A 22,287-nucleotide genomic window follows, 5' to 3' on the forward strand; every position below is an offset into this window, starting at 1 on the left:
TGAATCAAGATACTCATTCCAAATAAACCAAATTTTGTCATAATGATACTTGATTTTTGTCAGAAAGGATTCTTAATTACCTGGAATTTTAAAAGTTTATTCAATATAAGTCCTAAATACACTTCTGAATTCTACCTGAGTGGAAAATACTGATTTACATGTTTGATCTTAAAGCTTCCTAGAGTGTACTGTACACTGATCTATTTTTATTGTAGTCTAGGTTAAATCCCACAACATACCACTTAATTTTGAGCCTCAGAGCGAAAGTAGCCAGCCTGTGTCTATGATTGTGTGACATTTCAAATCATCACCAAAAGATCAGGTTCTGTTTGGGCTGTGTTTTCAAGATCACTGCATTAGTTGAATTCTTCGACCTACTTCTCGGGAAGCCGGGGCCATGCTTGAGAAAAGAGGAAGGGTGGCGGTGGACAGTTGGGGTGAGCTCTGTCAGTCGGGGTGAACCCAAGCTCCTCCTCACCTTAGATGACAGGAATTTCCACCTGTGCAAAGGAAAGAAACGGACAATTCTTCAGGTTAGCAAGGACATTTTTGTTCTGTATTTTCCAAGCTGTGTCTTACTATACGTAACTTACAGATTGAATTACCAAGTTGTATCGACATGTACCAGGTAAGTAATGTGGGATGTGATCTGCCTAGAACAAGCTTTTACCATTACTGCTTTACTTTAGCGATCCACCCAGTCTGGTCATTTAAGCCACGGATTCACTATGTGTGTGAGCATGGGTTCCACATAGGTCTGGCCCACTGAGCCCTCGCACTAGCCCGTTTAGTCTTAAAGCACAAAGTACTTTCCATCTTTTCAAAACAGTCTAATACTCAGGTTTTTTTTTTCTCGAATTGTACATTGTATTACCGTAAACCTTTCCCCCTGTAGATAGCCGGATAGTTATTCAGAACCACGGTTGTGCGGCTGTTGGTTTGGTCCTGGTGCAGGAGACTCAGCCGATCGGTACACGTGAGTGCTAAGCAGGACCTCCACTCCTCACCCAAGACTGTGGTTATTTATTATTTCTAAACGGCAGTCTTGCACTGATGTCCAAGCCACGTTAAATGTCTCCTTTCAAGTGACTGACTGCAGATGTAGTCTGTATGCCTACATGACTGGTGACAAGTTAATTTTACTTTATAAAAGTCTACCTCAGCACTAAGAAATAAATATGCTGGGAGGCAGGACTGAGAGGTGGCGGCAGGAGTGTCTTGAGGCTAAGGCTAGCCTGAGCTACTTAGTGAAAGAAAATGAGGCCCGGGGTTGTAGCTCAGCGGTAGAGTGTGTCCTGGTATGCACAAGGCTGGCTCTGTCCTCAGCACTGCAGGAGCTGACAATTTTCAAAAGCCACACGTAACAATAGATGATGTTAATCCTAACAAAGTTATTCAATCTGCTATCCTGCCCCGTGGAGAGAAGCGGTTGAGAGGTTGCCTAGAGCTGTGTCTCAGCCTTCGCAATGCCTCAGCCATACTGCCAGCACCTGTCGTGGTGACCCCCAACTGCAAAGTTACTTTTGTTGCTACTTTATAGCTGTAAATGCCCTGTGAAAGGGTCATTCCACCATGCCCAGCCCCCAAAGGGGTTGAGAACCTCCGGCCTAGACCAAGTTGGCCTGTGGGGGATACCTGTGAGGAATTATCTTGATTGTGAATTGTTAACGAGGGCCCAGCCCTCTGGGTGGCACCATTCCTCAAGCAGGTGATCTCTAGGCTCTAATAGACAGCTAGTTAATCACGGCCCAGTGAGTGACCCGGAGAGCAAGCTAGCAAACCAAGTTCCCCTTCGTGGCCTACCCTGAGCTCCTGCCCTGACTTGCCTCAGTCAGGGATCACAGCTTGAACGTCAACGCCTAGTAGGCCCTTTCTCCCCCAGCAATGAGATTTTACAACCTCCCCTGGATACAAAATCCTCAAGATCAGTTGTATATTTCACACTGCCCGAATATCAGTTTTGGCAACAGTGTTTACTAGTATTTGATTTGTCTTTAGATTTCATACAATATATAGGTTAAAAAACCTAGATTCATCTATCAAGTAGTTCAGACAACTGTTTCTGATAATTGACAGAAATACTTAGGTTTAACTTTTAGAAGTCAAGCCCAGCTCCTTGGTTTATCTGGCTACGTTCTAAGCCCTTCCACACTGTCTGTAGCATGGGCTCCAGGCCCAGCGGGGACTGCGCAGCTCAAGGGATCAGAAGTGATGGCTTTCTTGACGTAGCTCCCTCGTTACGCCTCATGGCATTCCTATGAGGTACATGTCATTATTATCGTTAGGCCCATTTTATGGATGAGAATAGTGCAAATGCACACACCCTGTATTTGGGTGTGTCCCTAGTACATACCCTGCCCTTTGGAATGAACCTCCTTTTTAATAGCTTTCTAAAACAAACCTTTTTAAAGGTTTATTTTATTTTTATGTTTATGAGTGTTTTGTCAGCATGGATGTCTGTGGATCTGTGCCCTCAGAAGTTAGAAGAGAGCATCAGATCCCCTGGAACTGGTGTTTTGATTAAAAACAAAGGTGTGTTGCCACCACACCTTTAATCTCAGCACTCAGGAGGGAGAGGCAGGCAGGTCTCCGAGTTCTAGGCCAGCCTGGTCTACAGAGTGAGTTCCAGGACAGCCAGGGCTACACAGAGATATCGTGTCTCAAAAACCAAAACAACCAGGATTCTTAAGACGCCGTGTAGTTTGGAGATTGTAGTCCCTGCTGGCCAGGGCACGCCCTTTGCTAAGGCTGACGTAGTAAGCACTGCTTTTCCGACAACACAGATTTATGTTCTCACAATCCCGGTCAGAAACCTGACAGTTGGCAGAGATGGGAGTCTGAGGCTCTGCCCCTGGCTCCCAGCTTGCTCTCCGTGTCGACTGTACTGGTCTTCCCTGTGCCCAACCTCCCACTTTTCAGAGACATCAGGCACGCTGCATCAGGCCACACGAAGAACCGAATTTGTAACTTCCGTAACTTGAAAGGTCCAGTTTCTAAATGCAGTCCTACTTGGAGGCAGTAGTGTTGGGGCTTCCACATGGATTTGGGAGGCGGGAGGGGCAAGGCACAATTCAGTACTAATGGGCTGGAGGGCTGAGGGGATTGTGTGCTAGGACACACCTGTAACCCATAGGAAGCAAGTCCTGCTTACTCCTCATGACATTCCTATGAGGTAAGTATCATTAGGCCCATTTTATAGATGAGAGCAGTGAGGCCCAAAGAGATAAAAGCCAGAGAGTGGCAGGGCCGGAACTGAGGCCACGCCCGGCTGACCCCATTATAGGCACTTAGTAACTGCATTGACGAAAATGAGACTAAAAGTGAGATCTGTGTCGGAAAGGTTGACACAAATTCAAATGTACTTAGAGTTAGTGTCTCTCCTACAGAAAGGGATCAGCACCATTGCAACTATACAGTGGTTTTGCTACTAATCAAAATGTACCAGCTACGCAGAAGTTACCCTGAAGGTGGGCATACTTTAACTCCATCAGCCTCTGTAAGTCAGCCTTTTATTTTTTTTTCCTGTTTTCTATTTTTCAAAGTAAGGATATTTTGAGTCTAGGACAGGTTTGTTTTATAAACATTAAACTACATTTTTATCTTCAGTTTCTAAATTTCAACCTAAACCCTCATGAGATCTAAGGAAAACCTTGGCCCTTGCTTTTGTAAATAGGACTAACCTCTAAACCCGAGATCTTCCTTGTCTGCCTTGTGCCCTTAGGCAGGAGTGACCTCTGAGTGGAGCCGGTGTCACTGAAATTGCTTTGTTTCAAAGTCACGCGTGACCAGGCAGGAGGACTCTGGTTAGCAGGCTATTCTCACCTGAAATGTCCCACACCAGGCAAGTCTTTAAGCTAAAGCTCATTCAACTAGATTTTCAATAAATGTAGGAACCCGACCACATTTCTGCTATATCTTCAAAGGATCGAGGCTCTTTGAAAAGTGATTAACTTTAGTGACATACGGGAAGAAGAAAAGAAAAGGACACTGATGGGACAGAGAAATCCTGTGTCCTGGAGCATGGATTTATTATTTTGAATCTTAGTAACTGTAATAGAACCCTCCGTGAATTTGAAAATGATTTCCCAAGAATAGTTTAGCTGTTGGCTTTAATTTGGTTTGGTTTGTCAAATCAGAATCTCATAGAGGTCAGACTGGGCTCAATGTTCTGATCCCCCTGTTTCCACCGCCAAGTTTTGGCATTACAGGTGTGTAACACCATGCCTGGCCAACTCCACATTCCTCTGCCCCTGTTAAATGAAAAGTTAGATTGAAGCTTTATTGAAAAGCTTCAATTAGAAAAAGCCCCATTTTTTAAAAATTACATGATTAAGTGACTTCTAGTCTGGAAAAAAATATTTCCTGTAATTGTGCTTGAAGAGCAAAAGGAGGAGGTGTGGGGAGAACCAGGTCCCCGTGCTATGGAGGAGTCTGTGGCCTCCAGAGAGAGGGTGCATAGGGAGAGGGCCCTGACAAGGCCACACCTCCAAAGTGCCACGCCCAGGCCCAAGCGTGTGTATATAGACCACCACATTCCACTCCTGGCCCCCATAGGCTTGTTCAAACATGAGTCTGTGGGAGCCACACCTAAACACGGCATAATGCAAACTACATTTAGTCCAGCTTCCAAAGACCCCATAGTCTATAACAGTCTCAACAATGTTAAAAATCCAAAGTTCAAAGTCTCTTCTGAGATTTATCCAGTCACTTTACTGTAACCTCAAAGCAGGACAGGAAACCAGCTGGGCAAACTCCAACCTTCCGCGTCTCCATGTCTGATACCAAGGCGGTCTTCAGATCTCCAGCTCCTTACCTCCTTGTTAACGGCAATAAACTTCTTTCTCCTGGGCTGGTTCCACTTTCTGTTGGCAGCTTTCCTCAGCAGATAGCCCAATGGCTCTGGCATCTTGGGGTTTCCAAGGCAACTTTAACGTTACAGTTTCCTGTTCCAGTGTCTGGGGTCCACACATGATCTGGGCTCCTCCAAAAGGCTGGTGTCACTTCCCCAGCTCCGCCCTCTGTAGCACTCTAGGCTCTGGCTGACTCCACCCCACTGCTGCAGCTGTGCTTGGTGATCGATAGTTCAGGGTACGGCATCCCCAATGCACTGGGGTCTTCCACTGAAACTAGGCTTTGCCCATAGGCTCTCTTGATGGTACCAAACCTCTACTTCTTTGCATGACCTCTTCAGTCCTAGGCCGTCAACTGCAACAAAGGCTGTGCCTTCACCATTGGCTTTCCCTGGCCTCTCACAGTGCCAAGCCTCAGCTGCTCTCCATGACCCCCCCCCCCATTCCTTCAAAACCAGCACCACCTGGGTGACTCTTACACAGTACCAAGTCCAGCTGCAGCACAAGGTACAACCTTGGCGATCTCTGGAACACAGCTTCTTTGTGCTCTCAGGAAACATTTCCCAGAAGATGTCACCTCAGTGATGCTGGTCTCTTAATTACTATCAATTCCTTAGCTCCAGCTAACCAGCATCAATTGTCCAAGTAGTCCCTTCTACTCTGGACTCTAAAGCCAGAGCCACATGGGCGAGCTCCTGAGTTCTGCTGCTTGCTGGGACTGGAACATGCTCCCCCCCACCCCACCCTTATTCTATCACCATCTTTCTGTTTCCAACTACCTCACTGCCTAAGCTTGGCTGTCTTGAAACTTGCTCTGTAGATTGACCTTGAACTCAGATCTGCATGGTTCTGTCTCCTGAATGCTGAGATCAAAAGGTATGTATTATACCACACGCCTGAATTTAAGCTTTCCTCTGCTGGGAACTTGTTCTATACCAGGCTGGCCTTGAACTCAGGAATCTGCTTGCCTATGTCTCCTGGGATTAAAAGTGTGTACCACCATGCCCGGACCTAAGCTTGTCATGGCCACTGTCCCTCAAGATCTGGATCGAAAGTTTGTGTCTTCGAGTCTCAGGATGTGGATCCCAGCTGCACCCTCCATTTCTGGATTGTAGTTCATTCCAGATTAAAAGTCCAAACTATTCCTTGTTCAACTGCAAATACAAAAAATAAGCTTAGCCAGGTGGGGTCTTGCCGTGATATCATCACTCCCTTAATCTCTTTATCTCCTTGAACACAGGACTCAACTCCAGGTGCCCCTTTATTTCTTGAACCATACATATTATAATTCTCATTTTCATGAAAACGCTCTTCATAAGACTAATCTAGGAAAAAAGTCTCTGCTGAGCTCTTTTGAGACTTCCTTTGTCAATACAATTAAGATAAATCTCTTTACATTAGCTTCTGGTAGACTCTTCAGATAAGGGCAAAAAGCAGTCACATTATACAACAAATACAGTTTCTAGGCAACATACTGAAATTCTTCACCGAAACCAGTTGGGCCAGGTCTGAATAGTTCAAATCACTCTCAGCAATAAAGTCTTCCTATTCCTTCCATGATAACCCATTAAGCCCCACTTAAAGCATTCCACTGCTTTCCAAAACCAAAGTCCCCAAATCCACATTCTTCCAAACAAAAGCATGATCAAGGCCTATCAGCAATCCCCCAGTTTCTGGTACCAACTTCTTTCTTAGTTAGGGTTTTCCTGCTGTGAACAGATACCATGACCAAGGCAACTCTTAGAAGGACAACATTTAATTGGGGCTGGTTTACAGGTTCAGAGGTTCAGTCCATTATCATCAAGACAGGAATGTGGCAGCATCAGGGTAGGCATGGTGCAGGAGGAGCTGAAGAGTTCGACATCTTCATCTGAAGGCCACTAGGTGAAGACTGGCTCTTATGCGGTTAGGAGGAGGGTCTTAAAGCCCACACCCACAGTGACACACTTCCTCCAACAAGGCCACACCTCCAAGTAGTGCCACATTCTGGACCAAGGATATTTAAACCACTGCACAGAGAGACAAGTGTGGAGAGGAGTGGGGGATAAAGGCAGACAAGTTTGCTTCAGATTCGTCCAGTTGTAAAGAGGAGTCGTTATTTAGTTTTTGTGGGGATTCCCTGCCCCCCAGTTATTTTGTGATGGGGTCTCCTGTGCCTCAGCTGGACTTGTTATGTAATGGAGGATGAACTTGGACTCAGATCTGCTCGCTTCCATCTCCGAGTGCTAGTGTTGCAAAGAGAGGCCACACATCCGGTCTTCAAATGATGCTGGGTATTCAGCCCAGGAGTGATTCTTAGTGAGGCCCTACACACACACACACACACACACACACACACACACAAGCAGGCACGCACACACTTACCTGTGCATGCATGCATACCCTCTGCCCCACAAGGGATCTATCACCAAGACCTATCAGTTTTACCTCAGTCTCTTTTGAGTTTATCCTGTCTCCATCTTCACTGTATGTTGGGTCCTTTCCCTAGACTCTGCCATGGGTTCTGAGTCATGGTTTTTAACTCCCCTGCCCAACTCCTTTCTCCAATAGAAAGCTGTATTTTTTTTACCATTGTCCCCTTAGCAACATATAGAATGCCCTGCTAAATGGATAGATTATATTATTTTCATTATGACTTCAACTCCTTCTGCAATTTCCCTCTGCACCTAGAATAAAATCCGCAGCCCAGCTTCCTCTTGGGCCCTTCTTCTGCATTCTCACTTCCGGCCACAGTGGTTACCTCTCTATACACACCCAGCTCATTTCTGCCTGCGCACTTAGGTGGTTCCCCAGCCTGGAAAATTGCCCAGAGCTCACAGACTCCTACCATTCCAGTCAGAATTACGAGAGGCTCTTCCAGACCTTCTAACTTCAACGCAGCCAGCGTCTCATAAACGCAGGCATGCTGCACCTTTGGTTCAGGGTCTGTTTTGTGTCTGCTGGGAGCCCTGGCTCTCTGGGTTGGATTGACTCTAGGCCAGGCCCATGAGAGCTTCAGACTCTGAGCTTCAAGGCCGTATTCTAGACTGACTTACAGATGTCTTCTGTGGTGATAGAAAGTTTATTTCCTGGCTTTAAGCCCAGGAGATCAGAGGTTGGGAGGTGAGATAAGGAAGTAAAAATGGCTTTGCAGATGACAGAACTTGGTCTGAGGCCAAGAAAAAAAAAAGAAAAGAAAAAGAAAAGAAAGAAAGGATCCTGTTCTGTCCTTAGTGCCTTGGGACTTTAAGCAGTTGCCAGTGCAATGTTTTCCAAAGTCATTATAATGGGATTCTTTTAAAATTGAATTGTTGTATTAGGTCATTTATTTTATTTAATCCAATATAAACTATAGTCAGTATGACTAGCCCAAGTACTTTTAGCTCATATAAATACACAATTATGGATCATAACTCAAGATACTAATAAAAAAAAATGCTTGTTTTACTCTGTATGTTTCTGAGAATCAGCAACACTGACTAAAAAGAACCCAGACCTGAAATTGGCTAAGGAAGTTGGGTCATTAAAAATGCCTCCATTTAGAGATGAGATTGAAGCGTGCTGTTGGTGATTTCCAGACACCGTAGGCCTGGTACAGAAATCTGACCAGACAGACAGACCTTGTGGAGTCCAGACCACTGCCCACAGCTCTGTGGGTCTTTAACTAGCGGCAAGGAAAGCTGTAAATCGGCAGGTTTTTAAGAGTTGAGGAACTCCTTCTATGATCTTTTTAAAAGACAGCCTTTACAGCCTTTACAATTCGTTGCGCATAGAGCCACACAACCCTGTTTGGCTACAACTGAAAGTCTCTGGAGAGAACCTGGGCCTTTGTAAACAAGACACAGTAAGTTTGCTGGTGTCCATCTGCTTATGGAAGAGAAAGGCGTGATCCTGTAAGCCGGAAGCCCATTTATACTGGGTTTTTTAGAGCATTTTTACATTCATTGTGTACTTCAGTATGGGTGTGTCTCACATTCTGCAAATTTGTTCAGAGTAAAATGATGTCACTCTCACGAGTCTCTCAAGAACACGAGTCTGGTCCACATGAGTGGGCCCAGCTCAAAGGCTTCCCTGGCTTCCAGAGTGTGGGACCTGGCTGGATTGTTGGCCTCTCCTGGTCAGAGCTGGTGTTTCCTCTTGCTTCTCTCTCTGCCTTCTTATCAGCTGCAGCTGGCCGTGCAGAGAGCTCGGGATTTACTGGGTATCCCAGTATCTCTGGACAAAATGCAAAATGATTTATTCAAACACAAACCCCAAAAGACAGCCACTGGACCTCAAAGAGAGAGATGTAGCCTTTCTTCCTAGACTAAGCACTTCTGGGGTAGTGATTCTACTTCCTCATGATGTCAAACGTTGTTTCAGTCCCGTGGATTAACAGTGGTAGGTTGAAGTCCAGAAAGGCCTGGGGCCGATAGCATCTGTGCCGCTGGCTGTTGAACCTGTGTGGTCATGAAGTCTCACTGATGTTTCAGTAAAGTAGGTTTTGTCAACGCTCAGGCAATAAATGAGAACTGCTGTTTTATTAACTTTAACTAGAACTGCTTGACTTTGAACAATCCCTTTCATGCTACAGTTTCTTAATGGAAAATACTAATAATTTGATTCCAAAGTGTCTAAGCATTGTTTCCTGAGACTGTTTCCTGAGTCTTGACTTGAGTTCTGAACCTTGAAGTTCTAGCCTCTCTCACATACCCCTACCATTCTGCCCTTCTTAGTTGAACACAGACACACACACACACACACACACACACACACGACTTTTTCCCTTTGTGTACCTGGTTGAAAGATGCGGACCAGGACTTAGCCGGCTGGAGAGATGGACCCTGCAACTGGATCCCCGGTGGCGCCAGGGGTGTGGATTTCTCGGTGGGAGAGGTGAAGAGCTCAGACTTCTGGCGCCACTCTGGGATCCTGCAGCTTCAACAAACTTCTTGCTGGAGGCCTGCGTCCGCTCCGCCAGCTCTCGGAAGTGGCCTACGACTTGGGTACCACCGGGACAGACTCAGGCACGGTCACTCAAGTCTCTGCCCTCCCTGTCCCTGGCTGGCCAGACCGTTTGGAGGCCCCCAGCAGCCCCTGTTGTAGGCAGAGCCACGCCCTACAGCACAACCCTGGAGGCGTGGGCGGGGCCCAGGCTGTCCCAAGAGCTGGACTGCGGCGTAATGAGGTACGGGTAAGTCTTCCTCTGTGCCCTGCGCTGGCGCCGCGGTCCAAACTCCTCGGAACTCCCCGGTTCCTGCCACCAGGCATCTCTTGCTTTCCCTGCGCCACCGGTTCCTCTGCCCCAGCCCTGGGACACCCTTCCGACAGGAAGCGGCTCTTCCGGCCCCAGAAACGCCGGGTAAGTAGTCCAGCGATGCCAGCTGTGCGCCCTCCGTCTCGCTGGGCTGGGGGTGAGGGTGAGGGGCGGGGGTGGGGAGCGCTTCCGGGGAAATGAGGGTGGGGAGCCACGCCTGGCTGGTTTGGCGGGTCCTCCTGCAGGCCTTACCTAGATCAGCGCCTTTGTGCAGATTTTGCTGTCTAGAGGGTTGGGAGCTCCTCACCCCCCCCCCCCCCCCGCTGCCCAAGGTCCTGCTCTCCATCCCTTTAGACGCCCCACCTATGACATCCTTTGAGCTTGTTTCCGGTCTGGGTACCTCTTTTATTTCCTTTAGCAGAAGTCGCTCCAATCCCCAGACTCCCACTTCCAAGAGGGAGTCCTGTCCTTTCTGAAGTCCTATCCACTCTTGTCCGAGTGACCCGCGGTGGGCAGCCTTTGCCTCCTCCTACCGCGCGGGCAAGGGAGGCGCTGCTGGGGGATGATAGATCGGCCCACAAGGACCTAACACCCAGTTTGACACCCACCCTACCTAGCTGCCTCGCCCACCGAGAGCAACCCATCCCCCCATACTCTTCATCTCTTCCGGTGGCAGCGTGAGAAAGCCCTCCAAGAGCCCTTCAGCTGCGTGTGGGCTGGGGGAAAGGAAAGGGGTACAAAGAGAGGCCTTGTCTCTAGAGATTCCTAGGAGAGCACAGAGGAACGCCCGTGGGAGTGAGGCTAGGGGTTGATTAGATGTAGCTCTGCGGAAGGGGCGAGCCCAGCCGCTGCTGCTGCCCCCGCTGCTGCCCCCACTCCTTCCCACAGCCCGTTGGAGCATCGACAAGATGTCAGGGGAAGTGTTTTTTTTTTTTTTTTTTTTTTTTACCACACTGAGTCAGAAGGTCTGTCACACAGTCAGCAGTCACAACATTCTCAGGCTATTTGTGAGGGTAGTCTGGGCGGCTGGGAAGTGGAACCTACCCAGACTGCGTTGCCCCTTGTCAGGAGGCAAGCACGTGGAAAAGAACTTTGCCTCTGGGGAGAGGCACATCCCACAACCAGCGTGGCACTAAGTCCGCCAAAGGGCGCTGGTGTACAGAGACTTAGGAAGAAATGGGTGTGTGCCTGACAAACAGCTGCAGTGGTACCGGGGTGTTAGTTCCTGCTGTCTACAAGAAGGGAAGCCTCCACCCCCACCCCACCCCGGCAGCCGGCTGAGAAACTCCTCCATGCCCTACTTAGGGAATGCCTACTGCAGTTCTTTGTCCCCCTAGGCCTCAGAGATCCCCTATGATGGCCACCATGTCACTGGACAACGGGAGTCTCCCCTTAGCGAACTTGTGCCAGGACTGCTGCGTTTTCATTTCTAAATTTGGCGAATTTCACTTCATAAGAAATAGCTGCCAGTCTCGGGGGACGGGGAGGGGACGGGGTTGGGGGTGCAGATCCTGGCCTGGGAGTGGGCTGGGAGCAGAACCAATCAGAGGTGGACCCAGAGCTCTGGCCTGGCACCTGGCCTGCTCTGCTGGCCCCTCTCCCTTTCCTTTCCCTCCCTCCAATCTTTTCTTCTCTTCTTTCCACAGGCACTGGGTTTCCCCAGCTGCTCCTCTTGTCAGCAGGGGCCTCCATGGCGTCCCCACCCCCCACCAACCCAGCGCATGACCACTTTGAGACCTTCATGCAGGCCCAGCTGTGTCAGGATGTCCTGAACAGCTTTCAAGAGCTCTGTGGAGCCCTGGGAGTGGAGTCTGGTGGGGGATTGCCCCAGTACCACAAGATCAAGGCCCAGCTCAACTACTGGAATGCCAAGTCACTGTGGACCAAGTTAGACAAGAGAGCCGGCCAGCCCGTGTACCAGCAAGGCCAGGCCTGCGCCAACACCAAGGTAGATCTGTGGAGGCTGGGAGTGGTGTGAGCAGCAGGGGAGTCAGAAGGAGACAGGATGCTACACCCCTGCCCGCCGCGTGTGCTTGCAGTGTCTCGTGGTCGGCGCTGGACCTTGCGGACTTCGGGCTGCTGTGGAGCTGGCGCTGCTGGGTGCCCGCGTGGTGCTTGTGGAAAAGCGTACCAAGTTCTCCAGACACAATGTTCTCCACCTCTGGCCCTTCACCATCCATGACCTACGGGCACTTGGGGCCAAGAAGTTCTACGGGCGCTTCTGTACCGGCACTCTGGACCATATCAGTAAGAACTCTCTGTTGGCTCTCGGGTTGGTGTGCCTGAGTCTAGAGGCAGGAGACTGCAGGGCCTGGTAAAAGCCAGGGTGAACAGGAGTCACGTTAGCTGGGTGACCTCTAAGAACCGGATCTGACATGTGTAAAACGGACAGTGATTTTTCTTATCCAAGTGGTAACCTGCCTGGTTTCTGAGGTCAGCTGTTATCGGGTGTTCAGAGTTGCGTGGTCATAGGCTCAACGGTCTCCGCCTCCTCCAGCTCTGAACAGGCGCTCACTAGAGCGAGGGAAGGCGGGCGTCTGTTCCTAATGCCAACTCCCTTCCAGGCATACGGCAGCTTCAGCTGCTTCTACTGAAGGTGGCCTTACTGTTGGGGGTGGAGATTCACTGGGGCGTCGCATTCACCGGCCTCCAACCCCCTCCCAGAAAAGGTAAGTATTTCTGTGCTCTTGGGGACCCCTATCCACCAAAGAGAGATCCCTATGAGATGATAAGGGAGGTCTGGGCCTCCTTCCTGACAGTGAAGTCTGGGCAATCCTCACCTCAGATGGGGTCTGAGGGAAAAGCAATGTAGACACAGCCTGGTCTTCCTCACCTGCCTTTCCTGGCTGCCGGAGGTGTGATCTGATAAACTGTTTTTCCAGCCTGTTGAGTCCGTTATGAATTTATTTTGTTTCTCTAGCCTGACCTGGGGGTGTGGGGCCCCTCTGACCTCTACACCTTTGTGGCTCTCATGCTCTCTGTCCCAGGGAGTGGCTGGCGTGCCCAGCTCCAGCCCAGCCCCCCAGCCCAACTGGCCAACTATGAGTTTGATGTCCTCATCTCGGCTGCAGGAGGCAAATTTGTCCCCGAAGGTGAGTGACCCTTTTCCTCATAGATGGACGAGAGATGAGAGATAGATAGATAGATAGATAGATAGATAGATAGATAGATAGATAGACAGATAGACAGACAGACAGATAGACCGGCAGATAGATAGACAGACAGATGGACAGACAGACAGACAGACAGACAGATAGATAGACAGACAGATAGACAGATAGATAGATAGGTAGATAGATAGATGGTGACAGATAGATAGACAGACAGACAGACAGATAGACAAACAGACAGATAGATAGATAGATAGATAGATAGGCAGACAGACAGACAGATAGCTAGATAGACAGACAGACAGATATATAGATAGATAGATAGACAGATAGATAGACAGACAGATAGACAGACAGACAGACAGAAAGATAGACAGACAGACAGACAGACAGACAGACAGACAGACAGACAGACAGACAGACAGATAGATAGATAGATAGATAGATAGATAGATAGATAGATAGATAGATAGACAGACAGATAGATAGAAGCCAGCATCCTCGGGTCCCCTGAGCCTTCCCAGAAGTATCGCCCCCACCCCCACCCCCCATTAGGTTTCACCATACGAGAGATGCGAGGCAAACTGGCCATCGGCATCACAGCCAACTTCGTGAACGGGCGCACGGTGGAGGAGACGCAGGTGCCAGAGATCAGTGGTGTCGCTCGGATCTACAACCAGAAATTCTTCCAGAGCCTGCTCAAAGCCACAGGTCAGGGCCCACCCTCCAAAGGCCTTCCCTTCTCTTCCCTTTGCCACGGAACATTTCCCACTGGCCTCTCAGACCCGGGCTCGCTCCAGGGAGCCCCGCTTTTGTCCATCCTTGGTGGTCTCACCAGCAAAAGAGGGAGAACGGTCCTCCAGCGACCAAGCAGCCGCTCACTCGGTGTGAAAGGCCCCAGGGAGTCTCTTGTAAACGCCTGGTTGTTTTGCTTTGTGCTCGTTCATGACTAAGAATGATGTACATTGCAGACGCATGTTCAAGAGGGAGCCATGTTTACTTTGGCTTTATACTGCTGCTATGTGATCAAGGGATAATGGCCTCCCATCTGCCATTCCACCTGGCTTCCCCTCTTGCCTCCGGGGCCAGGACAGATGGCCTTTGTGCCAGCAGATCTGTGTGTAGAGCACTCAGCCCAAGCCATGACTTCAGCCCTCAGAGGTCAGCCGTGGCGTGGGCGCTTAGGGAAGTGATGTCGGCAGAATCACTGAAGACTCATCTCTGGGCCTTTGCCCTGCCCTGCCAGGTATTGATCTGGAGAACATTGTGTACTACAAGGATGATACCCACTACTTTGTGATGACGGCCAAGAAGCAGTGTCTACTGAGGCTGGGGGTGCTGCGTCAGGTCGGCCCTGGGCCCGGGAGGGAGGAGGGAGGAGGGAGGAGGGAGGAGGGAGGAGGCTGGAGGCTGGGATACACACGGTCTACCCCGTTATGGACAGACCTCATCCTCTCCTGCCTCCAGCTAGACAGTAGCACCATTTGACAAACCCTTGCTCCCTGAATGTAGGTGGCAGTACGAATCCTAATCTGGGCTAAACTTACAAATATGGTACTAGTCTAATGCGCCCCAAGACTGAGAGAGTTTTTATCTCTTTTCCTCTTGCTGGCTGTTAGATCCCAGGGCTTAGCCTGGTACCTGATGAGTTATTAGTTGAGCACCTACTATGGATTCACTAAGTACTATGCTTAGTACTGTGCTGAGAGCTTATAAGTACCTTATACATTGTGTGTTGTTTGTAAATGCTGAACAAACGGAGGCTTTGACCATATCAGGACAAAGTCTATGACAGCAATGACGTTGGGCTTCCTGGCAGAGCAGGTTTGAGTCCCTCCGCAGCAGGGTGAGTATTGAGGAAGGAATTTGAATATGAGAGTCAGGCTACTAGAATTCCATGCCCAGCCTGGCTCTCAGTTGCTATGTAGTCTAGGCAGCCTCTCCGGGTGTACCTTCTATCCCCTAGGCCAGCCCTCTGTAGAATAGGGTGGAGCCAAGCATGTGACTCTACTCTCCGAGGGCTCAGGTTCGTATCTCTCGGCCCTGTAGGACTTGCCGGAGACGGACCAGCTGCTGGGCAAAGCTAATGTAGTCCCCGAGGCTCTGCAGCGCTTTGCCAGAGCAGCGGCTGACTTCGCCACGCACGGCAAGCTTGGGAAACTGGAGTTTGCTCAGGATGCACGCGGGCGGCCTGATGTGGCGGCCTTCGACTTCACAAGCATGATGCGGGCGGAGAGTTCTGCTCGGGTCCAAGAAAAGCACGGTGCCCGCCTCCTGCTGGGGCTGGTGGGGGACTGCCTAGTGGAGGTGAGCATTTCAGGGGCCTATGGGTCCCATGGTTTCTTATTGGGGGCGGGGCATATAAAGTCGGCTTGTTGTGGGAGGAGCTTAGGGGCTGCTTGGGGGAGGAGAAAGTTGTGTGGGGTGGAAAAGGGTCTTCCTCCACCGGAGATATCTGGGCTGGGGATGCACTCATTGCATTCTCATCGAGACATTTCCTATTCCTCATACCCTGCAGCCCTTCTGGCCTCTGGGCACCGGCGTGGCCCGAGGCTTCTTGGCAGCCTTCGATGCAGCCTGGATGGTGAAGCGGTGGGCAGAGGGTGCTGAGCCCCTAGAGGTGTTGGCTGAACGGTGAGGCCAGGGGTCAGAGACTGGTCGGTACTGGTAGGGAAGACATGACTCGGGACACGGGTCAGGAAGAGGGGGCAGGAGATCCTGAAGGAGTGGATGGAGGCTCGGGACTGCAGGGAAGCCTGCGGTTGCTCAGGCGTGGGTGCTGACAGCTCCCCTCGTGTCTGTGCACTGCCTTCCACCACCACCACCACCGAGATAGTGAAAGCCTGTACCAGCTTCTGTCACAAACGTCCCCCGAGAATATGCATCGAACTGTAGCCCAGTATGGGTTGGACCCTGCCACCCGATACCCCAACCTGAACCTCCGGGCTGTAACCCCCAATCAGGTCAGACTCTCTACCCTGCCCTCCCGCCCATCTTCCCAGATCACCCCCCTTTCCCGTGCCAGGTCTTCCCTGCTCAGCTGCTGTCCCAGCAGGGGCTCAGCCCTATCAGAGGCAGGCTCCTCCTTGTGGGCTGAAGGGTGGGCGGTCAGCTGCCTTAGACTGAGACTGAGAGGGAGCTACCTTAGGTTAAAGACCTCTATGATGTGCTGGACAGAGAGCATGCTCAGAGGAAGAGTGACGAGCCGGATGCCAGGAAGACCGCCACAGGTGAGCAGGCTCACCCGGCCGGCCAGCGAGGCAGTCAGCAGGCACCAGAGCTGGGAGAGCCCTGCGCTGGAAAGCTGGCTTTGGGGTTCAGTGGGGCGGGGGTGGAGGCCACGGAGCTGGAGCAGCAGCTGTGTGCCCGCACGGGAGCAGCTCGGTAGTTTGCACCGCTGTGCTGTGTTCTACTGGCAGTGCCAAGCAGTTACAGCTTTGCCAACCCCTTCCTGCAGCCGTGGGTGTAAACCCAAACCACCTGTTGTGTGAGCCTCAGAGCTGCCCTTCTGTTTCCCCTCCCCTGGCTTTTAAGAGGCTATAGCAGGGCGAGGATTGAGAATGGGGCAGGAGGAGGCGGGGCTGGGTTTGAGCATTAGCCTGGCAGCCCGGCTCCCACCAGCTCCCACCTGGCCAGCAGCGGGAGTGTGCGGGCCTTAGGCAGTGTGCGGGCCTTAGGCACAGCGGCTCTGCTCCCCTAGGGTCTGCGCGCACTGAGGAGCTTCTGCACTGGTGCCAGGAACAGACAGCTGGCTTTCCGGGAGTCCATGTCACTGACTTTTCCTCCTCGTGGGCTGATGGGCTAGCTCTGTGTGCCTTGATACACCGCCTACAGCCTGGCCTGCTGTGAGTCCTGCCTCTCTCCCGGGCCCAGCCCTCCCTCCTCCTGCAGGACCTGGCAGCCCAGTGAGTCCCAGCTCCACCTGCCCCTAGAGCTGGTAATCCAGTCTGGCTCTGCTCAGCAGCCGGCAAGGTTTTACGGAGTCTAATGCATCCAGATAGAGAAGTCAGAAGCCATGAAAGACTGGGAACGGAGTGCAGGGGTAGAACAAACACACTTGCTTAGCATGAGTGAAACCTCAGTTCAATAAAACAAACATACACACCACACACATACATGCACACATACATGTGCATACACATATGCACACATCACACACATGCACACACATACATGTGCACATACACCACACACATAGATGCACACATACATGTGCTTACACATATGCACACACATTCACATGCACACACACCACACACATGCACACACATGCATGTGCATAAACATATGCACACACATCCACACATATGCACTCACATGCATGCACATATGCACACACATGCATATATACGTGCACACATATGTGTACATACACATGCACACATGCATGTGCATACACATATGCACACACATCCACACATATGCACTCACATGCATGCACATATGCACACACAGGTGCACACATGCATGTACATACACATGCACACATGTATGTGCATACACATATGCACATACATTCACGCGCACACACCACACACATGCACACACATGCATGTGCATACACATATGCACACACATCCACACATATGCACTCACATGCATGCACATATGCACACACATATGCATATATATGTGCACACATATGTGTACATACACATGCACACATGTATGTGCATACACATATGCACACACATCCACACATGCACTCACATGCATGCACATATGCACACACACATGTGCACACATGCATGTACATACACATGCACACATGTATGTGCATACACATATGCACACACATCCACACATCTGCATGCACATATGCACACATGCATGTGCATACACATGCAACATGCACACACATGCACTCACATGTACACTCACATGCACACATGTACATGTGCATACACATATGTTCACACACACAGTGCTGCTAGTTGTGGTGGCATGCATCTATAATCAAAGCACTTTGGAAGCAGAAACAGGAGAGTCACTGTACATCTGAGGCCTACCTTAGCTATGTAGCACCAGTTCAGATCTTCCAGAGGCCCCATTCATCTTCCCAAATGAACTCCCTTCCCCAACCAGGCCTTCCTTGCTATGCCTGGGGGTTAGTCCTACCACAGGAGGGCCTGTTCCTATGGGTTAAAGGGCTGAGGGGGTCAGGCATGTGGCCAAGGAGCCTGTGCAAAGGAACTGATGAGTGGGGAACAAAAAACCACACACAGTGACACAGAGGTAGGCAACCACCAACCAACCAACCTGCATGCGCTCACCCTTTGCTCCTACGGTGGAGTCAGGCTTGTGTCTCACCGGCATTTCATCTGATGCCCCACAGGGAACCCTCGGAGCTGCAGGGCATGGGAGCTCTAGAAGCCACTACCTGGGCACTGAGGGTGGCAGAACATGAGCTGGGCATCACACCGGTGTTGTCCGCACAGGCAGTTGCGGCAGGCAGCGACCCGCTGGGTCTCATTGCCTACCTCAGCCACTTCCACAGTGCCTTCAAGAGCACGCCCCACAGCTCAGGTAAGCTGGAGGGTAGGTGGGCAGGAAGACCCGGGGGGGGGGCAGCGATATTAGGGTCCCAGTGCTGACAGCTAGACTCTGCCTGCAGGCCTTGCCAGCCAGCCTCCTGGGACCTCCAGTGCTATACTTTTCCTCGGCAAACTCCAGAGGAGCCTACAACGGACCCGGGCCAAGGTGAGGCGTGTAGGCAGGGAAGAGGCTGCAGGAGGGGCGCCCAGTGAGGTTCTAGGGATGATAGAGAATACACTGAGGGGACGGGAGAGCTGGGCTCAGGTGTTCACGGTCACAGGACGTATTGCAGGACCACAGGGAGGATGCTGGTGACAAGAAGCTTCCCTTGCAGGTAAATGCAGTCAGGGGAGGCGAGCCCAGCACTGCTTCTCTGCTTTGTCCTAGTTCCTTTGTGTCTTGCCCTCTGTTGCCGGTTATACAAGTCCTGATCCTGTCCCCCTGTGTAGTCTTTCTCCCGCCCCTGCCAGCCCTTCCTTTTCGTGCACATCCATTCCCTCGCTCACGCTACCTGAGCATCACCTCCTCATAGGTAGAGGAGGAGACTCCGAGTCCTGAGGAGCCCCCTGTCTCTGAGCCCAGTGTACCCCCAGCACTGCCCTCCGAACCCCAGGAGGTAGGTCCAGGGCCCAGTCTGCAAAGGCCTGAAAGGGTGGAAAAGGGCTATGTATGTGGGAATGGAAGCGCTGGGCAGTTGGCTCTGGGTCTGACTGAACCTATATCCTGGGGCTCTCTGTGTTCAGGCTGGGGCAGATCTGTGTGAACGCTGTGGGAAGCACCTCTACCTCCTGGAACGCTTCTGTGTGGACGGCCATTTCTTCCACCGGGGTTGCTTCTGCTGCCACAGCTGTGAGGCCACACTGTGGCCAGGTGGCTATGGGCAACATCCAAGAGATGGTAAGTGGGCCTGGACGATGCGACAGCACTTGGGGCTTTCTTGGGGACAGGGGCGTGAAGAGGGAGAGGAAGGCTGGACAATAGGTGGAAACAGGCTCTCAGCCCTCTCTGAAGCTTTAGGTGTGGCGTCCTAAGAAATCCACCGTAAGCCTCCACCTTCCCTCTGAGTGTCTGAGCAGTGGGCTGATACCCAGCCTCTTCTACCCTTCCCAGGATATTTCTACTGTCTCCAGCACCTACCCCAGGAGGACCGAAAGGAAGCTGAGAACAATGGACATCTGGAGAGCCAGGTTAAAAGAAAACAAGACAAACAAAACTCTGTGTGATGGGATGTGGGAAGAGGCGGGAAGAGGCGGGTGTCCCCAGATCAGTGGGCTTTGCAGGCAGTAAATGAGTGCTGTCCTCCACTGAAGGACACTTGTCACCCGAGCACTGCCTGACAGTGTCTACTAGGTGGGGTCCATGACCTTACCACATGGTGGCCTTTCCAGGAGCTCCCTACACCAGGAGACAGTAAACAGCCAGACCCCGCCTCTCCTGCACCTCCTGTGACGGAGGTCAGCCCTGCCCCGAGCCCCAGCCAGCCTGCCCGGCGGCTGATCCGACTCTCCAGCTTAGAACGCCTGCGGCTGTCCTCCCTGAACATCATCCCTGATTCAGGAGCAGAGCCTCCACCCAAGCCCCCACGGAGCTGCTTGGACTTAGCCCGAGAGTCCCTGAAGAGCAGCTTTGTGGGCTGGGGTGTGCCAGGCCAAGCACCACAAGGTAGGGGCTCTTCCTACAGATGTGCTCATCTGAGAGGCTCCTGGAAGAATGGGCACTAGAATTTCTACCACAGGGATTCTGGGAAATAAAAACAGGTTGCTGAACTCCCAACCCACACCTCCCTCTCCTGTGCTCAGTTCCTGAGGCCATAGAGAAGGGGGAGGAGGAGGAGGAGGAAGAGGAGGAGGAAGAGGAGGAGGAAGAGCAGCAGCATCAGATGCCGTCACCTTTGAAGCCAGACTTGGAGCAGGTAAGTAGCAGGAACCCAGCCGTGTACTCTGAGCCCGGAGGCATGGGGCAGGTATTTAATACCCCGACCATAGAAGCACCAAGAGCAGCCACCCTCCTCTTGGAATGTCTTCTCATCTGGTCTCACAAGCTTGCCTCTAAATCTTTATCCTGTTTATCAGAACTGACCTCTTTCCATCCCAGTTTTTCACCCTTCCAGTTTCCTCCATTCCTAACCGGGGCCCGACCTTCCCACAGACTCTGCTGACCTTGGCTAAGAACTCAGGTGCCATGAATAAGTACCCAACGTGGTGTCGAACCCTCCTTCGCCGAGCCAAAGAGGAGGAGATGAAGAGGTTTTGCAAGGCCCAGGTGAGTCCCGGGCGAGCGCGGGGCACCAGAGCTCTGACGGGGTCAGTTAGTTATCTGAGCTCAGAGCACATCCTGTGAGCAATCGGGCCCGTCCTGCCTTACAACCCACAGGCCATCCAGCGAAGACTAAACGAGATTGAAGCCGCTCTGAGGGAACTGGAGGCTGAAGGCATGAAGCTGGAGCTGGCCTTGAGGAAAGAGAGCAGTAAGTAACGATTCGGGAGTGACATGCTAGCACACCTCATCTCTGTGGCTCCCGGCAGCGCGGTCAGCCCTCAGCCATCCCCAGGCCCAGTGGATGTGTATACAGCTGGCTCTCGTGATGGCCTATTGTCCTGTCACCCTGCGACTACTTCCATTCCTTTCCCATCTTATCAGGCTCTCCAGAACAGCAGAAGAAACTGTGGCTGGAGCAGCTGCTACAGCTTATTCAGAAGAAGAACAGCCTAGTGACTGAAGAAGCCGAACTCATGATCTCGTAAGGCCGGGGTGGACCGCAGCACGTGAGCCAGGTCCCATCCCTGTGAGTGCCCTTCTGAGCTATCACCTGCTGCCTCTGGTTCCCACAGGGTGCAGGAGCTGGACCTGGAAGAGAAGCAGCGGCATCTGGACCACGAGTTGCGGAGCTACATGAATCTGGAAGGTCTGTACGCTATCTCATGACCCTGGGTACTGACCAAGGGACACAGTCCCCTGGCCTATGTCTGTCCTGCTGAAACAATTCAGGAGAAAGCCAAAGGCCGTGACTCCCAAGCCCCACTTTCCCTCCAATCATGGCTGCACAATCGGGCTTTGTGCAGTATTTCCTCCGACATGAGCGCTCCGACTAACGGAAACCTGGGAAGCACCACAGTGACAAACCTAAGTCTCACCAAAGCCTGGGGTGTAGAAACCACACGGGCTGAGCTAGCCTGACCCTCTCCTCAGGCTCCCGGCCCAGGCTCCTGTTCTCTAAGCGCCATCTTTTCCCTTTAGAAACCCTGAAGACAGAGGCCCATCGACAGTCTGAGGACCAGATCCTAAGGAAGCTGTTGGATGTGGTGAACCAGAGGGATGCCCTGATCCAATTCCAGGAGGAACGAAGGCTCAGTGAGATGCCTGTATAGACGGGGCCCAGGGCTGGAAGAGGATGGCTAGCTATCTCCTGGCCCCGGAAGCAAGACACAGTCATAAGGGCTGTACCTCCGCCATCTGGACTGCCTAGTCAGGGGTTCCCTGTTTTTTACAATAAAAGCATTATGGCCGTGAACAGAGTCTCTGCTGGTGGGAGGGGGCATGTGCAAGGAGGGCAGGTGACAAGCCAATGCTCTAAAGC

At 51.4% G+C, this 22,287-nt stretch overlaps 1 protein-coding gene and 1 long non-coding RNA gene across 5 annotated transcripts; one reads left to right on the top strand and one right to left on the bottom strand.

Moving 5' to 3' along the window:
• Positions 1-405: 405 nt before the first annotated feature.
• Positions 406-10,005, bottom strand: LOC127670007 (uncharacterized). Of its 2 annotated transcripts, XR_007974457.1 has the most exons (3): positions 9,605-10,005; positions 4,814-6,004; positions 406-500 (listed from the first exon to the last, which is right to left on the bottom strand). It is a non-coding gene; the product is annotated as an uncharacterized LOC127670007 (long non-coding RNA). The 2 variants fall into 2 exon arrangements; XR_007974456.1 differs by lacking the exon at positions 406-500 and having other exon boundaries at positions 4,012-6,004.
• An 8-nt stretch (positions 10,006-10,013) lies between these two features.
• On the top strand, positions 10,014-22,221 carry Mical1 (microtubule associated monooxygenase, calponin and LIM domain containing 1). 3 transcript variants are annotated; one of them, XM_052164280.1, is made up of 25 exons: positions 10,014-10,170; positions 11,712-12,013; positions 12,105-12,312; positions 12,630-12,734; positions 13,053-13,157; positions 13,731-13,886; positions 14,422-14,522; positions 15,225-15,482; positions 15,694-15,809; positions 16,012-16,138; positions 16,324-16,405; positions 16,876-17,020; positions 18,511-18,701; positions 18,790-18,875; positions 18,991-19,044; positions 19,243-19,326; positions 19,454-19,607; positions 19,821-19,897; positions 20,099-20,372; positions 20,510-20,622; positions 20,859-20,972; positions 21,084-21,177; positions 21,351-21,450; positions 21,542-21,615; positions 21,948-22,221. In XM_052164280.1, exons 2-25 carry the CDS (start codon positions 11,756-11,758, stop codon positions 22,076-22,078), a joined length of 3,207 nt encoding a protein of 1,068 aa, XP_052020240.1. In that variant the 5' UTR covers positions 10,014-10,170; positions 11,712-11,755; the 3' UTR covers positions 22,079-22,221. The 3 variants fall into 3 exon arrangements, with proteins under 3 accessions (XP_052020240.1, XP_052020241.1, XP_052020239.1); XM_052164281.1 differs by having other exon boundaries at positions 10,015-10,170; positions 19,003-19,044; XM_052164279.1 differs by lacking the exon at positions 18,991-19,044 and having other exon boundaries at positions 10,078-10,170.
• The last annotated feature ends 66 nt before the right edge of the window (positions 22,222-22,287 follow it).

This window comes from Apodemus sylvaticus, chromosome 19, assembly GCF_947179515.1.
Source record: "Apodemus sylvaticus chromosome 19, mApoSyl1.1, whole genome shotgun sequence".
In the NCBI taxonomy this organism is placed as follows: Eukaryota; Metazoa; Chordata; class Mammalia; order Rodentia; family Muridae; genus Apodemus; species Apodemus sylvaticus.

Excerpts from the sequence above, each read along its gene's own strand:
- Mical1 (XM_052164280.1), top strand. The coding sequence starts at position 11,756 with ATGGCGTCCCCACCCCCCACCAACCCAGCGCATGACCACTTTGAGACC. Across the intron at positions 12,014-12,104 it reads AGGCCTGCGCCAACACCAAG|TGTCTCGTGGTCGGCGCTGG; the intron begins GTAGATCTGTGG and ends GTGTGCTTGCAG. Across the intron at positions 21,616-21,947 it reads GAGCTACATGAATCTGGAAG|AAACCCTGAAGACAGAGGCC; the intron begins GTCTGTACGCTA and ends TTTTCCCTTTAG.